The sequence below is a fragment of the Vipera ursinii genome, assembly GCF_947247035.1.
Source record: "Vipera ursinii genome assembly, chromosome: 1".
Classification (NCBI taxonomy): Eukaryota; Metazoa; Chordata; class Lepidosauria; order Squamata; family Viperidae; genus Vipera; species Vipera ursinii.
In genome coordinates, this window is record NC_139512.1 from 50,803,744 (window position 1) to 50,826,519 (window position 22,776).

Here is a 22,776-nt window from a genome sequence, read left to right on the forward strand (position 1 = left end):
ATAGGTGATGAGATATCTGCATTCTTCTTAAGATTACTCTCCAATAACTTCTTTTCCAGAGTAGAGGCTCTTGTTTACATTCACTTTCTTTCCTTACATGAAACCTCTGGGCCTTAATACAGTTCTACTATCCTTCCCACAATTCTACAATTTAGAGCAAAATCAGTGGGATAATAGCAATTGTTGCTTTTATCCTTTAAAAACCTGGGGAATCACCAAGTCACCAAGTTTGTATTGTCTCACTCCAGTTGTGCATCTTTTCAGACAGTATGGCTCCTTTCTCAAACATATGTGTCTAGCATCAGCTGGGAAGGGACTGTCACACAGTTCTTTCAAATATCACAGCACTCCTGGATTTTGCCTCCTTTGCACTGGAAACGGGCCCTGCCAGTTATGCATTTGTTCACACTAAGACCAGTTTTTTGTTCTGTCATCTCTAATTTACAAAGCAAAAGGTATAAACACCTACTTTTAAGGTATATATTTTTCTCCTAACATATTAATAATAGTACGCTTTTTAAAAAATGTGATTGGTTTTGTTGTATATTTTTAATCTAAAAACCGCATCATAAAATTCAAATAGGTACACAATCGGAGGTATAATTGCATTCCAATTAGTGTATATTCCAGGAACTGAAAATCAGGTCTGTTGGATTTAGAATCTAGTCTTGAATATGTTCTCCAGTAACTTTAGGTTTTAAAATTAATAGAAATTACTGAAACAATATTTCATTAATAATTTTGCCTCTTTTATTAGAAATCCTGTTGGCAATATTTGTTATTACCTGGGCGTTTTTGAGGGGAAAATTCTCTTGAATAAAACCACAAATCAAATGAAAAAGAACCTTTCATCACAGAGAAAAAATGAATTCTCAAAGACATTCTTAATGGGAGATTACAAGTTTACCTTTAATATAAATGTGATGCGTGTAAAACAGGCAGTTCTGACATGGTATATAGAAATACTGCCATGCAATCATGGAGGTTTCTGCAGGCCAATTATCATGACACACTCCATGGCCACAATCCAGTACTGAGTTAAGTGCACTTAAAGCTATTACATTGGCCAGTGGCCAGTATATGGCCTAAGAATAGTGTATCTAGAGACGGTGAAAGGGTACCCATGGACAAGAAGTATAATATTTGAATCAGCCTTAAAACATTCTGAAATCATCTAAATGTTGAGGGAAGCTCTCATTTTTCACAAATGTTGTCTGATAGAAAATAAAGCCAAATTATTCTATAGCTCAGGGCTTTGCCTTGCTTTTTCAAACTAGCTTTTACATAAAATCTAGCTAGGAATTTCTAGCACAGCATGCAGAACATTCTGTGTCTTCACTTTCATTCTAAAATCTATTCTTTCTTAAAATGCTGGTAGGAGTTGAGTTTCAAAACCCAAGTTTTCACCACAGAAACACAGCAATTTGTTTTTAATAAGCTTTTGAAGATAATATGTAAATGACATAAACATCTTTATGTATTCCTAAAATGAAAAATTATTATTAAAGAAACATCTGGCAATCATTGTGCATAACTTTAACTATTGGCAATACATTTATTCCTACGCATCTAACTAACCAATTATCCCTACACTGTAAAAAAAAAAAGAGTGCGTTCTTCTATATCTTATTGTACACAAATGGAAATAATGTCATCTGATGGGATCTAGGACGCATACCTTTTTTGTTCTGGTGCCTGCCCTAATTTATGGATGGTTTTTTTGACATTGTATGGTTTTTATTTGCAATATTGTTTTGGGGTTGATGTATGCTTCACAGAGTCATGATTATGTTGGGTGGCAACATAAATCTTTTAAATCAATAAATACATTGAACCATAGCAACAAACATTTCCTTTTTAATCTGTCCCCAAATTATACTGATGAAAGGAGGAAAGCTTTGGGTCATCAAGAATCAATAGGTGTATGTAAGAACCATAGCTCTCTCCAGTTTTGAGAGTCAAGAAAAATTCTTGGAGTTACCATACTTTACTCTCTCTCTCTCTCTCTCTCTCTCTCTCCCTCCCTCCCTCTCTCTCTCTCTCTCTCTCTGTGTGTGTGTGTGTGTGTGTGTGTGTGTGTGTGTGTGTATCACAAAGTCGAAGCCATCTCAATCCTGATGCTGAACTGCCATTTCTAAGAAATAAGGGGAAGGAACTTAACAATGAAAATGCTATTTATTATAGAAATTGAGTGTACCTATGTTCCTGAATGTTCCTATGCTAAATAAAAGATTGATGTATTCTATAATGTACTTCCATTGTTATTAATTTTGCTGAGTGCTGCCATTTGGTATTCTTGAAAAAAACACAACCCTTTTTGATCCCACAAAGATATTAACCGTACTGCCAGACACCAATATTTTGCTATTGCATGTTGGATCAGGCAAATCTAAGCTTTTATAAAAGTAAAAAGAACAAGAAAGCTGCCCAAACATTTCGATAAGACACTAGTCCTTCATGCTTTGCTAAGTAGCACAATCAATGCATAGTACTTTTCTACTTCAGTGTATCTGTGTTTGTGTGTGTGTGTGTGTGTGTGTGTGTGTGTGTGTGTGTGTGTGTTTTAATCCCATTTATATCCCACCCTTCTCCGAAGACTCAGGGTGGCTAACAATCTAAAGCACAAATCAATATGCTTAGCAATAGCCTTCATTCTATGTATATGCCCGCTTATTAGGGCTTTCGCCCCCCCAAGCGGCATTATTACAAAGTCAGCTTATTACCCCAACAATCTGGGTCCTCATTTTATCTACCTCGGAAGGATGGAATGCTGAGTCAACCTTGAGCCTGGTGGGACGCAAACCTGCACTAATTGCAGGCAGCTGGTGTTACTTAAGGAGGCATTAGCCCACTGCTCCACCAAGGCTCTTTGCATGTAGCATGAAGTTTACCAGCTCCTGCCCTAAGTTATTGACTAACTGTTCCTAAAAAACCTGTAAGGATAAAAAGGGAACTACCATGTGTGGCAGTGACTGCAAATTAGTGTGATTCATCAAGACAGAGTCCATTCATATCTCAATCTGACTGCAGTTATTGGAGTATGCTAATATCTTATCACCTTCCACCCCAAAATTCAAACAAGACCAATGCTTTTATGAAAGCTGCAGTTAAGAAAAATATTATATCCATTTCCAAAACCACACCCCCTACTCCACAACTTTGGTGCTGATACAGAGAATAGCCTTGCCTCACTCCACAAATAGAGTCTCCTGAAAGCACAGAGTTTGCAGCAGTTATTACCTGGTGAATCCAATTGGTTGGTCAGATACTGAAGTTAGGTTCAATGCTATTTATAAATTGTTGGTGTAATTTGTTAAATGATCTAATTTTTGCCTTTCCCCCCCTCTGAATTCATAATTTATTTTTTATTTTCTCTGCACTGATATGTGTAATCCTAGGTCTGTGCAGGAATTCAGACTCAAAAAGTATATAGGATAGTTCAGCATGCACAAAAAGTATCATTTCCTGACCTTGCACACCTGTCCTTTGCAGCTGATGTGTGATTCTGGGAAAAGATGTGTTTATTTATAGCGCCTTCGACAGGTGCTACATGTGTGCCAAATTGTACCCCTAATCACATTCTGCTCTTTGAATCTGCATTACTACACAACCCTAATATATATTTCTGCAACTTGTGATATGTCATTCATCTTATGATGCAAACTCTAATCCATAATAGTTGATGCCTTTCTAAATGTATCAGCCAATCTGACCTTTTAACAAGCATCAGATTTTCTTTGTTTTATTCCTCACTCGGTTTTATCTGAATCTTAAGCATGAGATGCCTATGTATTTGGCTGGGGAGGGATACTTGTTGTTCACTGTTAAAGATGAGCATTTTTTCTGTTTCTCTTGGTACCAACTGTTTGCATTTCGTGAATCAATAGGCTGTGCAAAATATTTTGCTCTGAACCATTTTGAGCACAAAATTTCATGAAACTTCCTTTAGTTTTTCATTTCAAGTTATAAATGGTTTCAAGCTTCAAGTATTTTTAAAATATTTTAAGTTAAGTTTATGGAGACAAATATATTTGTTGGCACTGGAACTCAGATTCTACGCATGAGATTGTTGGTTGGTTTGCCATGTTACTTACCTCTGAATCCCACCAATTTCATTTCTGTGATGGTAGAACAAAAATTTCCTGAGTTAAAAAAAAATTGATGTTAATTTTTTTAATTCAGACTCTCCTTAGCTCAATTCAGGAAAAATGCTTCTCCTATCACCATCAAATCAATAGTTTTGTGAAATGCTTATACTTCTTCAGAATTCCAAATATATTCAAAATTCAAAACAAGGAGCTTGGTTTTCTGTGTCTGCCCTTTTTTTAAAAAAAAATTTTTTTGCTTCTATCAATAATTCTAACAAGACCATTTTGAGCTTGATTCCTTTTTTTAAAAAATCTCAGCTATGTTTCCCAATTTTGTGCCATGTGTACCATAAAGATCTCTCCTGAATCTATAATAAATTACCTTGGAATTAGATTTCTTCTTGCTTAATGGCTGTTGCATAAGTCTACATTCAAGCCTTTAGTCGTAGAGGTCTTTATGTTTTTAATTTATGCAATTTCAGTGAGTTCATGCATCATTTCCTCTCTTACCTCATTTGCCTCTTCTGACCTCTGAGCAATTTACCAATAAAAACAAGTCCCTAGTTGCTATTCTGGAATTTTCTCCCAAACACTCCATATTACCCCCATAGCATTAATGGAATCATTTTATACACTGGAAGAACAATGAGCCTAGAGCTGTAATTTCTCAGTATTCTCTATCATCTACCATCTACCTCTGCCTTTACCACCACTGGTATGAAACAGAACCAGAGAAAGAGAATGGTAGCAAATTCCAATGTGTGAAGCCTCTGAGTTCCTGACATCATTTTTTTCTCAGAATATTCCCCCAGGAAGATCTATTACAAGTATTTTTATGGAGTAGGAGAGGGCAACAATCTTTAGCCCTAAATCCACAGTCTGCAGCTTTATTTCATGTATCCCTTAGCCTCATTTCATTCACACTCGCTCAAACACAGAGTCTTACGAAACAGTCATAGTCGGCTACAGGTTTTTTGTTCCTGCTTTGCTACTGGGAAGAATAAGACAGTATCACAAAGATGAAAAGGAAAAACAGAATAAGTGTCTCCTCACCCTCCCCATTTTGATGTTGGCCCCCATGTCAAATAAACAGTCTCAAAGGAATAATACTTTTAAGTACAACAGTAGTAAAATTAGATGCATACATTTAAAACAGTGGCCTTTAATTGTCCTTCTTTCACATATCCAATAATTTAATCACCTGTAGTTGTTGAAGTAGTTTTATGATACTTGGTGGAAACCATTGAGACTTGCCATTAAACAACATACAATACTTAAGAAAATCCAGCTCAGTTTATGCGGTTTCCCTCATTTGTTACTATATAAAAGAATTAAAAGGTATTTGGATTTAAAGCTTCCCTCTGTTTATCTGAAGGCAAAGATACTCCTTAGACCTTATTAATAAAATTTAAGAGATTTGCATTTAGTATACAGAAAGCATTTTTTAAAACAGCAGCTTTCTCTATTTTCATCTTAGCTGCCTGTTTTAAAATATTTTTTCAAAAGAAAAGACAATTTTCAGCAACAGTAACTTTATAAAATAACTACAATTATAACTTAATAAGCAACAATACACAGAAATAAAATTTCTAGCAGTTTTTTAAAAAAAATAATAATAACCTAGCAGGACAGTTTTAAAAATCAGAGTTGATCCTTTTTTAATTCATTTGTGATGTAGGAATTTCAAACATATGTTTAATAATAGTGCATATTCATATTGTACAATAGATTGTTTTTGAAAATGTAGGAATCATTCATAAGGCAAAAATATATTCTTATGTCCAATGTAAAAAACAATTAAAATTATTTCTGCTCTAACGCGAACCATTTTACCTAGATAGCTGCCCTCTCTTAAGCACTTTATAACCAATGCAAGGAAAAGAATCCTGAATTGTTGGATCTAATGTCTGCCAGAATGATTTCATCATACAATATAGAAAAGTTGTCATATGAAGCTAATTTTTAATGCGTACTGAAAACTCTCTAAAACCCTTGAAATTTTGAACCTGCTGAAAGTTATTGTTTTCCTTGACCATATGTCAAGATTAACACTGAATCAATTACATTAAGATTAAATTATAAACATGTTAAGAGCAAACTTCAGCATTTTAATAAAAATATGAAGAAAGTAAATTATGACAGAAGGAAAAATGGTCATGTTATTACTTGTTGAAAGAAATACTTGTAGAATATTCAGCTCAGAAATACATTCTCTGTTTGAATGGAAAAATAAGTTCATTTTATCACCAATACTTTGACAATGAGTTAGATAGCTTACAAGCACTTTACTTATCTTGTCAGACTCATGTACCAAGGATAACAACAGCCTATCTTGGGCAACCATCAAGGTGGCAATAATTAGTTCTATGACTTAAAATGAGGCAAAATGAGATTGCACCAATATCTTGCAGGGCAAAATCCCCACCTTACTAAAAGACAGCCACTTTGAGAATCTACTCAAAGCTTCTCTCAAATATTAGAGATCTAGGCCAGAGAAAAAGAATTAAAGAAATACATCAGAGGAAAGCGTTGTTTTACCTTTCAAACCAGAGTGTAATTTCATTACCACTCTGGATTACATCTGCACAAAAATGCCATGATTGACCCTCTAGGGCAAATCATAGCAACAGTGTCTCTTTGCTCTTCTGAAAACGGTGTGATGCACAGTGTTAGCTAAATCCTGCAGGGGGCTGCCGTGTACTTCTATATTCACATCTTATAGCTATTACAGTATAGGGACCCCAAAAGCAATCAGAGCAATTCAGAGGAGGTTTCTAAAGATGTTAAGCTGAACTACTTTGTATCTGCCAAAACAAAGCTCTTTGTCCCAACCCCTCTAATAAAAGAAACAAGTTTGTACTAAACAGTTCCCTGAATATACCTTTCTGACTAGGCTTGGGGGGAAAACAACTTTACATAACTGTCACAATGAATTTAGAATTTTCATCTTTCTTGAAAGATTTATTCAAAATGTTTCCAGGAGCCAGGCTATATGAATATATGATTTGCAGGACAAATTAGGTGCATGTGTATTTATAAATACAGTAAATCAAGAAATCTGTCTGTGTTCAGTGGATTTGCAACCAAAAAAGGGCTCGGCTACATTCTTACTTACCTCAGAATATGTAGGCATATACAGGAATGAAATAGTTGTTGGTTTTTTCTTTTGCATTATGAATGGAATTTATCTTCACTTTCTGCTGTACACTAGCCAGATAAGCAAATAATACTCCACATGAACAAGTATTCATGTAGTGGCACTTATGAAAAAGGATAAAGTTTGAAAGCATCTACAGGAAACCAGATTTTTCTTTTCCAGTGAGAGTTAAATAAGGCATAATAAATAGGGCAATACCATGTAAATATAAATGTAAACAATCAAGTATATAAATACTATCTCCATGTATAAAGAACTTTAAACAACGAAGAGGACAAGCCCTGGGATGAGTAGCTAAGAAAGTCAAATTCAATGCAGGTTAAATAACAAGGACAGCAATGAAGGAGATGAACAGGTAGAATGTGTCATTTTCAGTAAAGTATGCTATGTAATAACCACAAAATAATTAGGATTGGATATTTCATGATCTAAGTATCCAAAGGAACCCCAAATCCTTTTTACTTCATTAATATAGCCCCACCAAATTATTGGAAAAAAATTACTTCATCATTTTTAATACAAGTAATTATAAAAATTAGACTAGAAAATACAAACAAAACATTCCTTCCTACCATTTTTCATATGACACGTACATGTAGAAGATGTGTGGAATGATTATTTTGTGATATGCATGTACCATCTAAGAGCATCTAAAATCTGAAAAAATAGCTTTATTCTTTGAAAGTTAAAAGCACTATCTGTTGATTAGTGAATCACTGAATTAGTCAATTAAGATACTATAATGAGGTGGCAGTCTTAAATTAATAGGGGGAAAAATTCTTAAATTATTATCACCTGTTTAAAGAATATGTTGTAGCTTCTACCTATATTAGTATTACTTATAAAGAAATATTGTGGGTGTTCCCCTGCCTTTTCACACCAGATCTTTCAGAATAAAATTGCTATTCTTGGTCTCTCACAAAAATCTGCAAAGGTTCCAAATCAGTTTTAGAACTTTTGTAAAAATTCAGTGTTTGTGTTTTGATTCTAATGCATTGTAAGTCCTTGCCATTTGGAAGGAATCAAAGCAACAAGTTCATCACATTTTTCCTGAGACAGAATAGAAGAATCAACAAAAATGATTTTGCACACTGATGAATCCTACTAGGATTCCCCCACATGCTGTTGAAACATGGGTTAAACAAGACACAAAACTCAAAGACACTGTTCCAGTATTTTGGGTACATTTTTACACATGCATGTCCACACAAATACTTTTGAGCTCCTTCTGTCTTTCCTTCTCTCTGAACTATGATCAGGAATATAGATGAAGACTGCAGAAAACCACTGTGTCTACAACATGTAATAGTAGAAACAAATGAATACAATATACGAACACTCAGATCTTCAAACCCTATTCCTTATTTAAACATGCTTATCATTCAAATTGCTTTCAAATGAACTGAATTATCTTAGCTTGATGACCTGTATCAAGCACTAACTCTGCGAGGTCTTAAGCCATCCAATACTAGGCATGTTAAAGCATAACAATAACAACTGTGCTGTATATATCCATAAGATAAACCAGTGAGACCCAATACAATGTCCAATAGTCCAACCACACTAGCACTAACATTTACAGTGTAATTTATTCTGTGCAAAAATGTGTCTTTTAATCCCTTTTAAACTTACCAAGGCTGATTAGTCTTTATTATTCATGAATTAATTTTATTTCCCTATTGTTACTCAACAACCCTACTCAGGTAACAATAGGGAAAATGCCACTGTAACATTTTGTACAATTTTTAAAAAAGAACCTGAGAACTTAAACCTGATTTTGTTTTCATTCTTTAATCAACATTTAAAGAGTCTTCTCTAAATTCCTCAGTGAAAAATAAAAAGTAAAAGTAAAATACAATATAAAGTTGTTTGGGCACATGTACTGTATTTGCCAAATGTATTTCTCAAGCATATTTGTCTACAAAAAAATCAGAGAACAAAACACTATTAGGACCACTACAGTGTTTCCCTTAAACAATATATTGTTTCTCTTGGAAAAATTTCATTAAAATAAGAGCACAGATTTACTTTATTCAGTATAATTCGTCCTGCAATACTAGCATGAGACTGATGGTTAATAATTCAGCGAGAAACACTATTAAATTATAACTGTATTTTTAGAAGTTAAAAAAAACAAATGTTATCTGACATACTGAAGAAAAAATATAAAGAACTCATCCTCCACAACAATCTGCTTGAAGGGGATTCAAATATTGCAACATCTTAAAATATTGCAGCAAAATTCCTGTCTTTATAACATCCAATCATGCGTCTTAATGTTACAAAATAGACAACAATCTAGTCACATTTTCTTACCATTTAACTAAGGAACAATCTCTTGGATTCTTCTATAATGTAGTACTTGCTCCCTTTCTGTATTTATTTTTAATAATTCAATTCCATAAAAAAATTTAATATTCCCTATTTACATCTTTAAAAAATCTATAATTTATTTTTTATACAAGCATCTTTATATTGTATTAAAACTGGGTTCAGAAAGAGAGATAAAGTTTCATTCCTTACAGCATAATTTATTTAAAGATACCAGTATAGTGGTAGCTTGTACTCAGCACACATAAATATTTACATTAATACTAAATGCATAAAATATGCTAGATATGCTATTTATATTAATTAAAACTTATACAGGTCCCAGTAATGTGAACAGACAGTGAATCTCATAAGCCTTTGTATGTAAACATAACACATTATGTTTAACTCTAATGAAAAATAAGATTTTTCAAAATGATTTTTGCTTTTATTCATGCAACACATATATGAGAAGGCAGGCACCATGTTTATTTTATTTTCTGCAACATTTTTAAACCAACCCAATCTACAAAAGTCTTTTGCTTATAGAAATATATGAATATGCGATTACATCTGACTCCATTTTTAATATTTATTTCTATATTCTCCTGATGATAAAGAAATTGCATCAAAGGACAGCTACTATACACTTTCTGAAAAAATATAAGGGAATCCAAGACTAATTCTTAACAATTTTATTAGTAAGTAATGTTTAATATCTCCAATAGGATCTCGCTATTGCTCTCAATTTAGACTGCATTGCAGGCAATATGGCCTTAATTGTCACCACTTTCTAAACTAAGGAATTACATATTCTTCTCTTCTGATACATACATGCCCAGTTGACTACTAATGTCTGACATTAAGGTTTTAGGTTTTGCTTAAATTGCAGCTCCAGAACATATTGTTCCATAACATGCAGAAGTAGAATGCTTTTGAAATCAGCTATATCTGAGCAACTATCAAATATATAGGAAAAATATGGAAATCAAAACCAAAGAAGTTCATCCAATTTTCTCAAGACTTTATCCCCCAAATAATTTAATACCTATCATACAAGAACGTGAAAAATCTTGTTAGAATTAACTTTTTGCCAGAAATAAATATCCAAGTATATAATAATCTTATACCAGCTTTATGATAAACTGTATCACAAGATAACTTTTAAAGATTTTGGACAAAATAAAACTTTATTTGTCTAAAGACTTTCTCTTGTAAGCTATTTTCATAGATATTTAAATTTTACAGACCTAAAAAAATGATACAAATATCAGTGGATATTTGTATATGATTGTGATATGTACATGGAACAAACACAATGAATTTAAAAATAACTATTTTGCAGATCAACATAAGGGATGACAATAATATTCCGTTCTCTCTATATTTTAAAGGGGAAATCAGCAATTTTTCAATGGAAAAAATAAAGTTTTTTGTAAAACCATTCTTATAATTCTGTTCTCAAGAAAACAGAACAAAATATGCTTTGTGGAGCTGTTCATAAAGGCTGTTACATAGAATTTATCTTTAAAATATAAATAATGGAGAACTAGTTTATCTTTATATGTGTCTGACTGTCCATCTGCTTACCTGCCTGCATATAAAGGAATGCACAACAGACAAATATGTTTGCAGGAGCAATTATCACACGTGGGTTACAATATAAACAATTTGTTAAGTTAATATACAAGAAAGAGACTAAAAAGATAATTTTAGCCCAATAATTTAATGGTCATTTTAACTATTACTTAGAAGCACATGGAATGAAAGATTACACTTCATTCCAAATTTCAGTATCTGCCTACAATATTTCCCTTTCCTACCCCAGAAACAGGATATAATGGTATGGAAATACCCTAAAAATCAGCACCTCACCAGCAGTGCAGAATCGGACAAGATACGCCGCCTCTGTCTATTCTCAATCCATTCCCTTCCACACTAAAAAACAAAACAAGAATAGCTTGGTCATGGCATGTTACTGCACACAAAAGGGTAAAAACAGAATCTCTGGCATGCTAAAATTTGCATGAGAAGGCAAAAACCCTCTGAATTCAGAGAGTTTGTCACTTATGGATTACATGTTTACTGTTAACAAAATATTCAAGAATATTCTGTGTAGACTGATAAAATGAGGACTAGCTTAAAATATTGGGGGAGATAACTTCAAAATCTAAACATGGAGTTTTTCCCTTTTTAGGGGGCAGGAGAAGAGGACACCAATGTAAACATAGTAGACACAAAGAATGCAAGAGGGAAAATGCAGTATAAAACTGGCACAAGTTGTATATGACAATAGAAACTGCTTTTTTGCAACTTGTCCCAGGGAAACACAAGATAATGAATGGCAAGGTTGACTGTCTGAACTGTTCATGTGCACCAGCAAGCCAACATACATTAGTACAGCCTTCCTTCATATTGTTCTGAACAGTACCCAAAACTCAGAAAAAGAACACCACCAGTTCCATTCAAATGACATCCAGAAGCAACAACCAAACCAAGAAAAAAAATGCATATCTGGCATGGATTAAAGGATACGTACTATTCTTCTTTGGCTAACATAAGGTTAAGTCGTGTGCAGTGAAAGTTGCCTTAATCTGCAAGAGCTTGTTTGTAATTACATTTGCAATTACAAACATGGCAAAGATACCATTTCTACAATGTGTTCCACTTCAAGCAGGCATACTTTCCTCATGCAAAGTAGTCTCAAGCAGCAGAGCTCTCAAGTGCTTCTTGATTGACAAGTAATGGGCACTTACATAGAAGGGCCACTTTAAGTGCTCAAAGAATTAAAAGGTAGAGTAGGACAGATAAGGCAAGTCCAGGCAGGAGTCAACACACCAATAATAATAATAATAATAATAATAATAATAATAATAATAATAATAATAATAATAATAATAACAACAACAACAACAGCAGCAGCAGCAGCAGCAGCAGCAGCAGCAACAAAAGGCAGCTTTTTTGGAACAGCTTACATCATACGATGATACCTTTAACACAATCAAACAAAATGTCTGCCCATCCCAGTCCCTGGGAAGGATTTGACAGGTGGATAAAAATGCCAAATCCTGTATAAACATCTGACTTACTGTGTAACCAAACACAACAACAACAAGAACAACAATAATAATAATAATTCTAAAATCAGATTTTTCCTCAAATCCTGTATTAATAATATTTATAAGATACCAGATCAGTCGGCTGGAGTATTTACTATTCATTCTGAAAGCTGAAGTGTGTTTCTCTCTTATAAATTCCAAACACACCTGCCCAAGAAATAGAAATACATCTGGATTTCTTTGCTGATAACCTGCAAAAGTTAATTACCACCAGCATCTGCTGTTGAGATACCCCTAAATCAGCATCCAGGAAAGTCATGAATATGATACACACTACAAACTAGAAATGACTGCACTATACAACTGCTACTTTATAAATGCTGCACTATTTTCCTAAAGATACAAAAATCTTTTTAAACTTAAAAAATACTTGTTTTGTGGACATAGGAAAATAAACTTAGCGTAACCTGAAACTCATTTATTCAGCAGTATGATCCAATGAAATCTATGTGATTGCACCTTAGTAAAGGACTGCAGCTTCTTTACAGTAAGCTGATGGAACATCTGAGTATCCCTAGAGAACCCTAATACTGCTCTTATAATACTCTTGCCCTAAGCACCTCTTTTTCCTCTTGAGTATTAATTGTAATACAGAGTGGCAGAATCATAAGGGTATCTAGCTTACTTGGATTCATTCATTTTTTTCTCTGTGTAAACATTTTGCAAGGTGGAGATATTTTTAAAAGAAATCAGTTATTGGTGCATTCATGAATTCGTACTCCAGTTCTTAAATAACTCCAATTATTAAAAGTAACTCTATCCAAACAAAGATGTTCCCAAGATTTCAGCACTTAATGAAATGTTTCAGTATGGCCAAATATATTATCAAAACTTGAAAAGAAGAGAAAAAAAGTAAGTCACAGTAGAAAATAATGGAAAGGAAGCAGAAAATTCAAGGCAAATGATTTCAAGCAACAAATATTGTCTTAGCAAAAATAATCCAACCTGTGATAAAATTTCTATCCCAGCAATTTTCTTTGATGTAAACCATTCTTCTTTCATGTTAAATGCAATAACCAGTGATTCCTTTCAATCAGTATAATGAAAAATCTCTGTTTTGTTTTGCCTAAAATGTTAATAATAAGGCATGTTGTTATTATTTAAATTAATTGATATGGGAAAAATGGAAATCAAGGGCCAGATTTTCTTTTAATGTTCTGGGCTATATTCATTTCAGGGAAATTAACCAACTCACTTCTTTATATTAGAATTTCCTCCTGAACTATTATGTCAGTAAGGAAACAGAGAGCAGCAACTGCCTACTATAGTGGTCCAAGTGTATCCAGACCACTTATAGCATTATTCAGTGACTGTTTAGATTTTCTTTTCGAATTATAGAAATGGAAAAAAAATATTTCTGTTCCCCTAGATTTCCAAAAGGCCTAGAACACAAGCAATAGATTCATCCAGCCTTTGATCTCTTCTTATCGCAAAAGAAGGATCCTACCATAATCCTTCAGAAACCACAAATGATCAACAAAAAACAACAAACATTAATAATGAATCTCCTTTCTCTACTGAGCAGAATCAAATAGTTCCATCTGATTCACATTTTTAAATTTCACAGTGCAGTTATTTTTCATGTTTGAACCCAGTTTTATTTTTCATACTGATGACATACTAATATTAACGTGGCTTCTTTTAACCTACCAACAGAATCTTTAACATACATATTTGGTGATATATTTATATATCAAAGTAGTCACCTTTATTTAATCTATTTGCCAGCAGAAATTATCTTAGAACTACAGAAACTCCTTCTTAGCTAGAACTGGAACTTAATAACAAAGCAAATAAAAACTGGAAAAATTTATTTTAAGGAATATTATATGCATAATATTCAATCATATATTCATCATGCATCTGGTTAGCAGACATATATAAACACACACACCTACGCAGAATTCATATATTACATAATTACTATACTGCAGGGAAACACTATCACTACAATTGAACTAATTTCACGCACTACATCTTTCTTGACCTGTAAGACAAATTGGAGGCTCATTTATTTTGTATGCTTACTTATTAATCCTACTTTGGCCATAGATTTTGATTTCTATTTTATTCTCCTTATTAAAGTCCGGAAAACTTTTCTATGCTGTCTTAAAAATTACAGAAAATAATCCACTATGTGTATATAAAGATTAAATTAATAAAAGAACTTAGACATGCTTAATGTCTTATTCCTTAAGGGTAAGATCTTGCACTTTGTGAACTTATAAGGTAATTGTGCATAGACTTCTTTAGTTACTTAAAACATTCCCATATCATAATACATCCAAACAGGTGGGGAAAGGTCTTCCTTAACTCAAAAGAGTAAAATGTAAGCATCAATAACCTAAGCCTAAACAAAAATTGATTTTGAGAACAAAACCACCCTCTGATTAGGGGCAGAACAGAATCAGAATTCAGCAATGTATAGAATTTTGCCTTTCACTTCCAGCACCTTGTGTACTGACATTTATTCATACGCACTTACATACACACACACACACACACACACACCTCACTAATGGAATACCAAATAAACCAAAAGGACAGTTTTTGTTATGCTATGCCATGTCCATTTTTAATAAAGCAAAAGAAAAATACAGGTCCTTTTTAACTTTACAGATTGCTATTATAACTAAACATACAGCATTTATGTATAAAAATAACACTATTAAAGAAAATTAAAGGAGCACAATAATTGTGTAACAGATCTAAGTGGCCCACATTCATTACAGAGGTTTATCTTGACAGATGATACATAGGTGCAGAGGGGAAAAATGATCTTGTACCAATATTACATATATGGAAGATCTATATTTATTAGAATTATTATTCACATAACTATAATTATAATTATGTTCTTCTATACTGTATAAGCATGTAAACATAAGTTGAAATAAGATCCAGAAAGGGAATTTTAGAAATGTATACTCTCTGTTACCATTTTGCATTCCAAAATCATCTTAAAGATGAACACCTCTGAGTCTTGTTTAATAGCGCTTCTTTCTCTTTAAAAACTGCAAAGTCCATTATTTCATAGCTGAAATAATACACTCATTCTGGATCAGATCCAGTTTTTTTTCCTTTCCTTTTTAATTGCAAACACAGCATTCTTGGCTACTTTATATTACTGTAATCCTCTCAGTGTAGAAAGTCATTAAGAAGAAAGAATCAGGGAAGGGCTTTGTTTATTTCCTTGAACTGTTATCTATTTGCATTCAACAAGGTGGATACAAGCAAAATGTTTAAAGGAAAAACACAGTGCCAGTGGCTGTAAATAGTACATATCTTTTTAAAGGCAAGCATGCTTGACTTTTTCCAGTTAATATTTCTAACAAAATATTAAAAGTATCAGATACATTCTTACATTAAGCCACTGTCCATAAAATGTAAGCAAAGATTTAAAGATAGTATTTTTTTCAAGAAGATAGTTGGCACTTATCAAAACATTCATGAAAACAAAAACCTGAACATTTTTTATTGGCAAAAGAATGGAATGAACACTAAAATACAGTGAACAGACATAAAGAACCAGGAGCAGTTAGTCTTTTCCAGGACAAGAGAGGTGTCAAAAGGTAACAGAGAAAATGCTAATTACTTTTAGTAAAACACTGGTTTTTCTTAACTACTACTAAGTTGTAGCTGTTGAAATTATATCATCTAATTCCACCTAGTTGATAACATCTGGCGTTTTTTCAATTGCTCAGGTTTTCTCAGATGAAGGCACAAAGGGGGATGCCTGAGGAACTCGTGTTTAAAGAGAAGAAGCAGTCATAAGAAAGAATCACAGCAACAAGAGGCAGACCGGGATAACAAGCGAACTCAATCCGCTTTCCAAAGTTCAGCATAAGACTCAAGACTTCACTAAACAATCTCCTCAGGCACAGCCGCGCCGCTCCTCAGCCCATCACGCGAAGGGAAAAGCCACCAGCCAAGTGTCAAACTGACATCAGTTCCAGCCTGGAATACACTTGCTTAACTCTAAGCGCCGCTGCCCTGGGTGCTGTATATATATGTATATATATATATATACATATATACATATATACATATATACATATATACATACATACATACATACATACATACATACATATATATATACATACATATATATATATATATATATGCGCAGAAGATCTGGGGAACTTCAAATCATATACACGTTTACTTGAAAACAACAACTAAAAGTGTACCAAATTTTAACAAGAAAGCAAAAAGCTTCGCTTTTTGAAAGCAGAGAAGGCGATCTGGCCGTTTTAATCGATTTGCATGCTCCAGAAAGAAAGTGGCGCGCGCTAAGCAAACTGCTTTCCAAGTCTTTTCTCTCGCTTGCTTTATTTTACTTCCTTTATCTCTCCCCTTACAGTTTCTCCTCTTCTATACGAGAAAGAACATTCTTTTGGCTTTTCTGGACGGAGCAAAGAAATACACGCGCGGGGTCGCCTGCACGTTCGGGAGATGGGTGAGCCATCCCTTCGCTTTACAGAAGGAAAAGTTTGAGCGCGCGTATAAAACACACTCTCTCTCTCTCACACACACACACGCATGCACAACCCGTTTACCACCACCACCACCACCACCACCCCACACACACACTGTCCCCTTTCCAACTCCAACTCCACATAGGACGCCTCTGAACCCGAAGCCTTCCTGCCATTTCCGTCAGAAGCAAAACAGGAAAAAAAAGAAAAAGCAAGACATTCCGGCGAAAGAAAGCAAGCAATGAGGGCACCTACTGGTTATGATAGCTGAGAGGATCTGAGATGCAAAGTTCGGAAATGTCCATCAGTTCTGTTTTAGCATTCCCAGTTGGCAGAAAAGAGAAAAAAAACGACTAGGTCGCACCGAGGAGAAAGAGAGCAAGGCGGGGGTGGGGTGGGGGGAAGAAGATCGGGAACGACGAGGCAATTAAAATAAATACTCGAAGCGGGACAGAAAAGGAGGCAAAAAAAAAACAACAACCCGAGAGCGACTGGGAAGACGTCGGGAGAGGCGGACTAGAGAAAGCGGGGAGAGCGCAGGAAAGACGGAGAAGGAGAGGGAGAAAGACAGAAGCATTCAAGCTCATCCACACGCCGCTCTTCGTCCAATCGCACTGAGAGACAAGCCGGGAGCCGGGAGCCAGCAAGCGCGGAAACCTCGGCAGGAGAGATTTAGACGCCACTAACCCCTACTGTAGCTTTAAGACGGGGAGATGGATGAATATGGCACCGCCGCTATTGGCTACCTCTCGGGGGTTGGACTTAAAGTGACAGAGCGGCGGCCACGCGAAGGGGGGGGCGAGGGAGAGGGAGGTTGCTGGGGGCAAGGCGCGGGGACTTGCTAACCTCGCCGGCACGTGGCCGGGAGGCCGCCGCTGCTTCAGCTCGCAGGCCGCGGGATACCCGCCGGTCGCTTTGGACGGGGGCCACGTGCTTGGCCCGCTCCTCCAGCTCCCCCGCCCAACCTCTCCCTCCAGGAGCCTTTGGCTGGGGACTCGGCTGGAGCGGAGCGAAAAGCGCGAGCCGGCCGGAATCCCTCGTGGCTGCGGCTGGCGGGCCGAGCGCGAGCCCGCCGATTTCGAAGCGTTGGTCGGGGAAGCGGAGGAGGAGGAGGAGACGGAGGCGCGTCTAGCGGTGGCGCCCGCGTGGCTTGCCACCGGCCTCGGCGGTCGAGCAAGACGATCGGATCAGAGAGAGGGAAGTTGGAGGCGTAAACGTCGAGGAGCTGCGTCGGAGCCGGTCTTTGAGCAGGCAACGCGGACTTTTAACGCTCCGGGCAACCACCACCCGCCTACGATTGCGGACTGATCCTAAACTCCGGTCGTAGTGGGGGGGTTTTTTTGGCGGGGGGGAGAGAGACAAGAGAGCGGTCATTATTGCTTGCGACTAAATAAGGTCAGTTTCTTTTGCAAATTTTGAAAATAATTCGTTTTCCGTCCTGAATCTGAATTGGCGGGAGTGCGCTGATCTCAAAAGCTGTTTTGCTCGATAACCGGCCCTCCCGGTTTATCAAAGCGCGACTCGGGATGATGCTCTCTGTGGTCGGAGGTCAGGGGTAACCGGCTTCTTAGAAATGTCTACCTTTCGGAGGAAAAAAGTACCTGCTTTTTCTTTAATGCATTAATTAATAAAAACAAGGCTTTCTTTTTTTCCCCCCATTATGTACAAAGGCAGAGTTTTTGTAAGGTTCCTGCAAAGTTTTATTTTTCACTCCAAGTGTGAAAAGGATGTTGTGTGTTAAAGAGGTGTTACCCTGAGGTTGGTGTGTGTTATTTTTATCAGCCTGCAGGATGAAGGCCTCTTGGCTGAAGGTTATGGGAATGCAGTTTACCACATTGATCCATAGTGGGTTGGGAAAGGTGAGTGGGCCAAAATCACCCAGTGGATTTCTCTCCTTTAAAAAAATACCTTGATCTCCCACCACATCCTATGGGTATGTATCCCATTCCAAAATTACAAATCCCCAAGTGAAACTCTCCTTACTGGTTGAACTCCATCTCTCAAAAGTCAAAAAAGGCCAGAGGGATAAGGATTGATGCTTAAGGAGAGAGCCTTGCCCTCATTCAATAGTAGCATACAAAAATTAGAAACATAGAAAACTGATGTCAGAAAAAGATCCAGTAATCCACTGAGTCTGCCCTTTGAGTTTTTCTGTTTTATATATATATATATACACACAGGTGCATACATACATATATACACACAATAGAAGAGAATATTTGTAGTTCAGGTGTGAACTGTGGGTTCCTTGGTGCTCTCTGAGCTTGGTTGTTTCCTTGCAGATGTTTCATTACCAAACTAGGTAACATTACAAATGATTTGGTAATGAAACATCTGCAAGAAAACAACCAAGCTCAGAGAGCACCAGGGAGTGCACACACACCCGTGTGTGTGTGTGTGTGTGTGTGTGTGTGTGTGTGTGTGTGTGTGTGTGTTTTGCTGAGAAAATAACCATGAAATTGAATCTTACAAGACTCTTGATCCAGCAGGCATTTTAAACATGCTAAATGTTAGCTGGATCATAAACATGAGTTTCATTCCCAAGGACATTTAGTTTCAACCCAAAAGGAAGATGGGAACTTGCTGTTTACTATATCAGACTACTGGTATCTGCACCAAATGGCAGTCTCTAGTATTGCTCTCTAAGTAGAAGCTTTTCCCAGCCTTTGGTGTAAATGATTGGGATTAAACTTTGGACCTTCTCCCTGTAAAGCATATTTTCTGATGGTGCTCTGCCCCTTCTCGTTAAGAATTAATGCACCGAACAGTGATATCAAATGTAGTACTTATAAGACGACAGCTCTACTGGAGTTAATTTTATTATAAAGTTTAATGACTACATTTGCTTTTTGGCATGAAGCAGATCACATATGTAAAAACATTAACAAGTGTCAGTCTAAAAAGTTGCTTGATGGCCTCCTAGGAACTAGCAGCAAACAATGATTTGTCAATCCAGCTTTGGTTCATTAAGTGATCTTACGCATGATAAGCATTAAACATTTTCCATGTTCATCTAAAGAAGTATTTATGAAAATCCTAAGTATGAAGTGCTGTTTCATAAATGTACCCAATCACTTGCCCAGAGTCGCAGAAAATCAGACTTGGAGAAATGAATGGACATACAAATCTCTGCATTTAAAAGGAATGTCATTTTCCTGCAAAGCATCAAGCGACCAATACTGCACAGGACAAGGAGCAAGTGGAACTTTATCCATGCTATTCTGAGAAGTTCACTACAAATTAAGAAAAGCAAAAACATTCTGAAATTTTTATACAGAGGAATAGGTGAAAATGGACAAAACAATAGAGCATCAAGACAACCTGAAGTCAGTAAGATTTTATAGTTGTAAGGTAGCTTAACCTAAAATTGCACATGATATTATGCAAAAGATATGTGAATACAGTTGACACCATTTCTTTTTTTATTATTTTAGTCAGCTAAAAAGAAATGGCAAAAGCAAAAGAAATGCAAGAAGAGATTCTAAAATATTGTTTCTGAAACTTTATATACTTAAAGACCAGGCTGAAAAACAGCATAGCGAGAAAAGCTGAGTGGGGGGAAGACTTGGAAGTTGGGGGGGAGAGAAAAATGTTTTTTTTTTTAAAAAAAAAAAGGTTGCACAATAGTATGAAAACTGGCTCTGAAAATTGAAACACACTTCTAGCATGTCTGTTAGAAATACTCTATTGAAATAAATAAAATCCATCTTAAAACAAATCTGAAGATATCTTGCAGAAATATAAAGACAATAAAAATTTCAACTCATACTGGAAGACTAGATGGGTCAACAACCCTATAGTAAAACTCGCATGCAGCAAAAGTGCAAAAATAAGGATTTAAGAGCTTGGCATATTGTTGACTATGAAAACATCCTCTATGATGTCAAGCTCAGAAAATAGCCAGATTGCCACAGAGAAAGGCAGAAATAGCCAGGAGTAGCTTATTGTATTGCATATAGATTTCACTTTAGCTAATGAAGACTGATATACCTAAAAGCTCAGTGCTCAGATTAATAAAAATCACTTTTAAAATACAAGGGATGTTATGATGCTTTATATACCGTAATGGGCTTTTAAAGAAGCAAGATTTTATTAATTGATGTTCCATATAATGCAATTATTTGTTGACTTCCTATGATGTAAATCTAATAGGTCATTCAGTTAAAATATATGAATGCATAACAAAGGCATATACATGTAATACACTGTTCAACAGTGGAACTTGCTGTTCCTGGAAATAATAATTTCAAAGGGGATAGATACTATGTGTTGTAAGGGTACATGAGAACAATTCAATAGCCTTTGCCATTGCATTGCAACAAATGCAGCATCTTTCGCTCTTAATTATTTATACTTCTGGTTTGAGGTCAGATGAAATTAAGCTGTTATTTGAAAAAAGATATGAGAGGCAGATACACACCCTGTATGCATACTGTGTATGAACAGAAAATCATTGTGCCCAAATTGGCTCCATGTTATGATATCCAGGTGTTCATGAATTATTTGATACGTTTTGAGTTATAAACAATACAAAAATAGCAAAACTGATGATAAGCAATTTATTTGCAATGGTCACATATAGGAGAAGCATCTTTCATATTTTTGGAGTGATCATATTCAGACAATGTTGTCTTAAATGCAAGACATCAGATTGAAGATCATTCAGAACTCTGCAAAGAATAAGACTGCAGTGATTTTGTGGTAAACAGACATTGGAGAAAAAGCTAAACATACTGTGATATTCAAAGTCAAAGCCTCCAGAAATTAATGTAATGTTCATTTTTTTCTAAGTGTGTTAAAATGCTTTTTAAAAATGCAGCCTTTAAAATTGTCCTACTTGTTTTTCTATCTTCTTATATTTATATATTTAAATAAAAATATTGATTTTTATGTTTCCTAGGTTTTATTTATTATCTGCTTTTAGTTTTTCTTTTTAACAATGCTTTAGTACTAATGAGAGCAGCAAATTCTGGGGAATTCTGGAAATGAAGTCCACAACAACTGCTCTAGAGACATAACCTGAAACTGATAAAGGAGTATGGAAATTCTGTCGTGAAGCATAACAGATTAAAAATGTGCAAAGGAGGCGTGTACAGTTTCCCTTTCTAAATGTCAATTTAGACAGAGAAGCCTCAAAACCACAGATTCCCAAGAAACTCAACTTTGTCTCTCACGGTGGTACGTTTCCTGTCCTGATCCATTTCAAGACTTGGCTTACAGTTCTCAGATCCCATAATATATCTGAATGGCAATCCGTTAACAGGATTCCACATTGAACAATTGCGGAGATAGAAAATTAACGTGCAAACGTGGCTCACTATCCACATATTTTTAAGTGCTTAGCTGAACCTCCAAAAACAAATACTGAATTTTAAGGGAGGTGCTGGCTTCCAGTAGTAGAAGTTTTTAATTTATCAGGGACCTGGTAGAGTAAACCACCTGATTGGCTGGCACTGATTTCATGTGGTCTAATTAACTGATAACAGAAATACAATGAAGGTTTGTGCTCAGATAATAGACTCCTGCTGACAGAGAAATGCCCATGTAAAAAAGAAGGATTTCTGAAAAGGGCTCAATGGAACTATTACTGGTAGAAAAATTAATTTTGCTTTATAGTAAGT

General features: G+C 35.5%; 1 protein-coding gene across 2 annotated transcripts in view; it reads right to left on the minus strand.

Moving 5' to 3' along the window:
- ESRRB (estrogen related receptor beta) overlaps positions 1 to 17,544 on the minus strand; it is a gene marked incomplete at both ends in the record, with an annotated part of 107,588 nt that extends 90,044 nt beyond the window's left edge. The window contains 2 exons of one of the 2 annotated variants that reach the window (XM_083375531.1): positions 11,431 to 11,493; positions 17,411 to 17,544. In XM_083375531.1, coding sequence (XP_083231657.1) covers positions 11,431 to 11,493; positions 17,411 to 17,460 — 113 coding nt within the window. The remainder of the gene's footprint in view (positions 1 to 11,430; positions 11,494 to 17,410) is intronic. The other variant, XM_083375532.1, reaches the window with a different exon arrangement.
- Positions 17,545 to 22,776: the final 5,232 nt, after the last annotated feature.